At 30.1% G+C, this 7,016-nt stretch overlaps 1 protein-coding gene across 1 annotated transcript; it reads right to left on the bottom strand.

Moving 5' to 3' along the window:
* Positions 1-3,319: 3,319 nt before the first annotated feature.
* Positions 3,320-4,976, bottom strand: LOC129874074 (polygalacturonase-like). Its single transcript, XM_055949300.1, has 4 exons — positions 4,423-4,976; positions 3,975-4,264; positions 3,654-3,882; positions 3,320-3,559 (listed from the first exon to the last, which is right to left on the bottom strand). The coding sequence occupies exons 1-4, from the start codon at positions 4,861-4,863 to the stop codon at positions 3,341-3,343; spliced, it is 1,179 nt and encodes a 392-aa protein (XP_055805275.1). The 5' UTR covers positions 4,864-4,976; the 3' UTR covers positions 3,320-3,340.
* Positions 4,977-7,016: the final 2,040 nt, after the last annotated feature.

The following is a 7,016-nucleotide window of genomic DNA, read 5'->3' as shown; positions in this document are numbered from 1 at the left end:
GTGCGTAAATATTTTGGGCCATGAGTTCATTAAGGAAAAAATTACCTAAATACACAACTTATTTTACCATATTCTCTAAAATTCCGTACCATTTAAAAAAATTACAAAAATCTTTATTCTTTCCTATTCTCTGATACATCACTATACACGATGTATCGATCGGATACATCAATTTACGTGATGTATCAGGACGTCAGATACATCACTTTACGCGATATATCGATTGGATACATCATTTACGTGGTGTATCAAGACGTCTGATGCATAACTTTACGCGATGAATTAGTCGGATACATCACTTTATGTGATGTATTAGGATGTACGTGATGTATCCGGATTCCACAAAAAAAAAGAGATTTTGGGTAGTTTTTAAAAGAGTAGGAATAGAGTGTAATTGAGAAAAATCACTATGAGATTTAGGTAAAATTTATTAAATAGTTTAAGTTGGGTCTAATTTAGGTAAATAGTTTTACTAATGGATTCAATTTATGTAGTTTTCTCTAATTAAATAGGGGAAGAAATGCAAATGACCAGAGAGAATTTACCGTAAACAATCATTTAATCTCATTAGAGGTGTCATATGGATCATTGAACTTTGAGCGGATATAAATAAATTGAGTTAATATATGAATAAGTTATATTCATCAACCCAAAGTGTTAATTAAGATGAAATAGACTAAAATGCAGGTTATAATTCAACGTCCTAAATTCTTACTAAGTTTTCATCACCTTATTTATTCTTTTGTAAATATTTAGTAAATAATATTTTTTATTATTATGAATATATATAATATATCAAATAAAAAATAAAAAAATATTTTAATATAATTTTTCATTGATTAATTTGAACTATATATCAACTAAATTATTGATGAGGTGAAATACTTTGGGCTAAGCTAATAAATAGATACTTATTCCCAAAGTGGCCTCACCCGGTTGCTTCTCTAAACTTAGACCCATTAGTCTAACAAGATCTTGTTTAACATCCCTGCTTTTGAGAATCAATTGCATATTGCCCAAAATTATTTCTGAAAATCAATTTGATTTTGTCAAAGTTAGAGAAAGATAATTCATAGTAACAGGTCTAACATTTCCTTTTATAATGTTGTGATTAAGTTAAATATATAGCTACATAAATATTTAATATTTCTCTTACATTATAAATTTCAAACAGTTAACTTTTTTCATAGATTTTATGTCAAATTAAACAGTGACATATAAATTAGAACGAAAAAAAAAAAGGTAGTACAACTACAAAAGAGATATCTGAGTCACAGAAATGGCGAAACAGAGAATGAACAATTCCCCTCAACAACGATACGTTTGGCTCTATTTGCACGCTGCAAACTGTAAGCTGCAACAACTTACAAGTACAGTACAGCGAGTTTTGGCTCTCATCTAAAATCTAAATATAATACTTTGTTTGGCCTATTTTAAGTTGATACAGAGTTTAAGAAAATAAAAAAAAGATTTTGAATTTTATGATCTTAAAATTAAAGATATGTTAAATGTATTAATTTTTTTTTAATCTTATGATTTTAAATATGTCATATAGAAAATTGAAATTAAAAAATTGCTAAAAAGAAAAAAAGATTATTCTTTTTTAAAACGGGACTAAAAAAAATAAATCAAACAAATTGAAACAGAGAACAGTTGACCTACTGAAAACATTAATAATTTTTAAAATAATGACTAATATTTAATAGCAAATGTTAAAAATGGCTATTTACCAATTTTATCCATTAATTCATGAGTGAATCGTTGACCTACTAAAAAATTACTTGAAAAGAATGAGGAGAGAAAATTATTCACGTCTTGATATTTTTTTAAAAAGGGACAAGTGGATCCCTTATATTTTTCTTGTTTTCTATAACAATGATGGGGTTCTGCTTTGCAATTTTGGCTTCAAACTTCTCAGTTTCAAGCTAAATTATTTTTAATCACTTTCACTTATTCAGTCGAGCCGTCATCATCTTCCTGCAACACTAAGGTAAATTCTCTTTCTCTGCTCTTTTCATACTGTTATAATCAGTGGTTTCATGAAAAATTAATACATATTTTGATTTTGTTGTTATTCATTAGTATAATTTTATTACTATTGAGGTGTGTAGAATGTAAATAAGAATATGTGAGACTTTTATGCACTACAAGAAAAAATAGAATCTGTCGCAGTTCCATCACAAATTCAAATTTGTGATAACTTCTCGATCTTCATGATTTTTTTTTGTGATAATGAGTCTGTCACCAATGCTTGTGATAGATTTGTGACGACGTCTCAATTAGAAACGAATTTTGCTAATTCATCACAAAATATTTGACATGATAAAGGTCAAATTAAATCCGTCACAAATAGTAATGGACTAAAAAAAAAAAGTTCAGCTGCCTTAATCAGAATGAATAACTAAGACTTTTTGTCTACATGGTGCCAAATATATGAAACTAATAATAACATTCAAGCAAATATTGAAAGTCCAAGCTTGTATTAATTACATGTTACAACCAATATTATTGACAAGCCATATACATCACATGCCAATGAAAGACAAAACTTATTATATGGTGTTGGATCAGAATTTCTACACATAGCACAACAGAGAATGATAACACTTCAACCAAATTAAGCACAGATAATTAGAAGTAGAATCTTCAAAGACATTTTACCAATTTCAAGCATTCTTTTGTAAAGATTTGCCCGCTCAAACCCAGGTTTAATAAGCTTCACTAAATAATTTTGACGAAGAATTGGCAACACGTACACAAATATTTCGAACTTGAAAACTTTAAATCATAAGTCTCTCTCTTTTGTTCCATCGTCTTTCGTCCTACTTTTCTATTACTTTCGAAAATGGTAACAAAAAAAAAACATTTTTCTCAAAAAAAAAACTTCCTATTTTTTTTAAAACTTGTGATTTTCCCCTCTTTCATTGTGTGATTTTGAACTCACTTTGATGCCTTTATGAGATATATAGGAAGGAATTATGCTATAGTACTTATTTTTTCAAGCTGTTCCGAGCAATTATTAATTGAAGTCATTTTTTAAAAGTGGAATTGGAACAAGTGAATAGTGATGTTGTTAATTTGAGAGGACAAATAAATAGATTGATAAGAAAAACAGAGTTTAATTAGGGCCAAATTTGGTAAATTAGTAAAAAAAAATTCGTACGAGCTGGAAAATTAGGTGATTTTTTTTATCATAACAATAGAAATGCGATACATTTCATTTAACATTAATATTTGATACATGAGGTAGTACATACAATCAAATATTCTTATAATATAATCACAATTTTAGTTTCATTCGTATGATATTATACAAACAAATTATTATCTAATCTTTTTTTTATAAGCAATTGGTAGGTTTTTCTAAACCAGAAACTCTTCCTCTAGCATTAACACATGAAGCTTGAGTCGGTTGATTTTTGTAACTAAGATTCACATCTTCAAGTGTTATGCCGCTACATGGATTAGTTTTGCTACAGTCAAGTTTCACTGCAACTTCTGTAGCCGATGTTCCACGTATGTCTTCATATGTCACATCACTTATTTTTATACCTGACCCCTAAAAAGAAAAAAAGCAACAATATAATTAGATTAATAAGGTAAGGGAACATGATCTAGTGTTATAAATAAATTACAATTTGTTTAATCAATACCTGATGAGGACAACTTTCATGATTAGGGCAATAATTTTGATCAATTATTATTGGGTTTTTAACATTAACCATAACAATATGTTGATAGAGAACACCTCTAACAAAGCCATTGCTAGGCCTTGCCCAAGTTTTCACTCTCACACCATTTGTTGTTCCAGTGAAAGTCACACTCTTAACTGTCACATTTTGGACTCCTAACTCTTGCTGTTTCCAGCCTAAACTTCCAATGCTGCGACAACGTTAAGTTTTGGACATACATTTTAGTTAAAAAGATAAATAAATACATTTTAATAAATATAAATTTTATGTTAAGTTTCAAACCTTATTCCATGGCCAGGGCCACAAGCAATGCCTTCAATCCATAAGTTAGAATTTCCAGGGCCGATAGAGATACAGTCATCTCCAGTACCAATATGTGAGTTCATAATACTAACTCCTGATGATAATTTTACATGAACTCCGTCAGTGTTGGGACTATTTCCTGGAGCAAATATCTTCACTCCTTGTAGTTTCACGTTACGACATTCGTCTACCAAAATTTGAAACATTTGACTATTTTGTACAGTTACTCCACTCATTATAATATTGTTTGAGTTGTGAAAAGTCAATGCCTGCACAAAAATTTAACGTAAAATTAGAAAGAGGTGATTTTGCTAGTTTGACATAATATTCAATTCTTTCTTTGGCACTATGGATATGTTTTCGGAATATAGTTTTTATTCATAATGTCAAACAATGAAAAACATTTTCCATGGAAAACTTAACGAACCGTAGTCCCCTTAGGGCAATTCTTGTTGGAATTCTTGCAATTCCAAAGACCAGAACCTTGACCATCAAAGGTTCCACCATAGATGGAAACGCTGTTGACTTTTTCAAACTTTATCCAATTTTCGAAATTGCCAATCACATTATAATCCGAGGGAGCTAAGAGAGTCCCATCAATGCGCATAGTAATAGCCTTGCTCTTGCATGTTTGTCCATTGAAGTATGCATTGTGAATCAAGTAATTTCCACGTGGCACATAAATAGTGGAGGGGGTAGTAGAAGCACAGGCTACTGCCCATGCACTCAAAAAGGCTTTTGATGAATCAGTTTTTCCATTGGATTTTGCTCCATAATTTTGGACATTGTACATATTATTGGTATTTGCTGCTAATGATGAGTTGAATATGAAGAGGAAGAAAAGTGAAAAAATTGCTAAGGGACTCATTTTGCCAAGGAGAAATTGCTACAAATTAAAGCTTTTGGAAGGAACTGATCAAATTATAAATGGAGGTGATGAGGAATTGAAGCAGTTTAGAGGGGTATTTATAGGCTGAGTGAATTAGATTTCACGTTGTACTTTCATGAATGTAAAGATTTTTAATTGTTGCTTAATTTTAGACTTCAATGAAAGTTAGGTTAATTTTCTTCATATTTGGTCATGTTGGGTATTTGGGAAAATAAGGCTTCAGATAACTATCCAACATATGCAATCACATGGAGTTGGCAATTGTTGACACCTAGTTGTGTTACAAACATTGAAAAATAACGTTTTGCAACCTTCCTCTTCCCACTTGCTTCAAAATGCTTATGTAGCCAATTTTTGGCAAAATAACATTACATTCATAGAATTAATTCGAAATAATGGATCACCATTGATATTGACATATCTAGATAGCCAACTGCTTACGAATGAATTAGGAGCTAAGTCATTAGGTAGCTATAGTACTATTTCAAGTTCGAATAGATTTATCCTAAGTTGACTATAAATTGTTTATGGATAAAGAGCTTATTTAATTTGTGGTACTCATATGGATTAATTTGGGAGTCTATAAGGAATTATAGGCTACTAGGTATTTGGGAGCTATAGTTTTGTTTAAGCATCACATGCATGGAATTAACCACATGGTTGAAGTATTTACAACTTAGAAGTAATAACATGCTTGTTCAAAACTCAGAACCCAAATAAAAGTGGACTTTAGGATGCATTATAGATATATCTGAAGATGGCAATTGTCCTAACTCCCTAGCTAGGTGGCTTTGAAATAGTCAAGTCGCACATCAAATTTACAACATTTATGTACTGACTTTTTATATATTTCACCTGTTTCAATTTATGTGGCACATTTTAAATTTTAAGAGTCAAATAATTTTTTTTATTAATTTGAATGTAATTTTTGCATCCACCTTTTAAATATTTTGAATTGTCAATTATTATAACATATAGTACTTTCTACCTGATTTCCAACTATTTAAATTTTATTTTTAAAAATAATAATAAATATCTAAATTTACCATCAAAATTCAAAAGTTTGATGTTTGAGATTTGAATCGTGCATTTTAAAAAGTCAATATGAAACATGGAATCCCAAAACACAAGGATACGTGCATGCATGCAAGCAAGAAATATGCAGTAACTCCCTTTTCACGTCTTCTTTTTGCATAGGTGATGCAACTGTTAAGCTGATCAATATAGATGGATTAAAAATTGTGTTGAATTAATAAATATGCGGCTCATTAACTCGTTCAAAAGTTATAGATTTTGAGTGAGTTAAGTTGAGTCAAAATGAGTTAAATAGTTGAACATAATCCACTTTGAGTTTGATTAAAATTTCATTTCAAACCACATCAATCTTCTATCAAAACGTCCCAAAATGAGATTCAATATTCTTAAGATGTAACCAAATTATTCCTATAAAACCCAAAGGAAATAAATTTCAATTTTAAAAAATCACTACCACAAATGAGACATTTAGTGGCAATAAATTTTTCTTATATTGCCGCAAAAATATTTAATGGCAATTGAGTTAATGTCAATGCATTTAGAGTCGCTATAGCCTTGGCCTTCTATCCTGGTGAACAATGTTTCACTAATTTGGCGGGGATAGGATTTCAGGATTTGTATAGAGTGTTGGTTATAAATATCCATATTATATTATTACTTCTAAGTATAATATAACGATAACTATATTATTGTTCGCAAACTCCTTTACTTGTTGCAGTGAATTCAATTTTGAGCTCAATCGTAAGCGAGTTTCAATAGTGTTTTCGAACGAAATTGTATCCATTCAACTACAAATGAGCTCAACTCGGGATTTTGCTTCACTAAATAATTTTGAAGAAGAATTGACAACACCCAAACATTTCAAACTCAAAAATTTCAAATCATAAGTTTTTTTTATATTATTATTATTATTTTTCATCCGCACTGACTAAATTTGGATTGCGCAGGGCTCATTTTAGGGATGATGCTCCCAACATGATTTTCTTCATGCCAAGGGTTCGAACCTGAAATCTCTAACTTGAAATCTCTAATTAAATATGTATTCATTAAACCCAAAATTTAACCTATACACATGATGTAATTTTCCGGCAAAGGGT

The sequence above is a fragment of the Solanum dulcamara genome, chromosome 11 (assembly GCF_947179165.1).
Source record: "Solanum dulcamara chromosome 11, daSolDulc1.2, whole genome shotgun sequence".
Taxonomy (NCBI): domain Eukaryota; kingdom Viridiplantae; phylum Streptophyta; class Magnoliopsida; order Solanales; family Solanaceae; genus Solanum; species Solanum dulcamara.
Note: the sequence above shows the minus strand (reverse complement) of the source record. Positions and strands in the feature narration are given on the sequence as shown.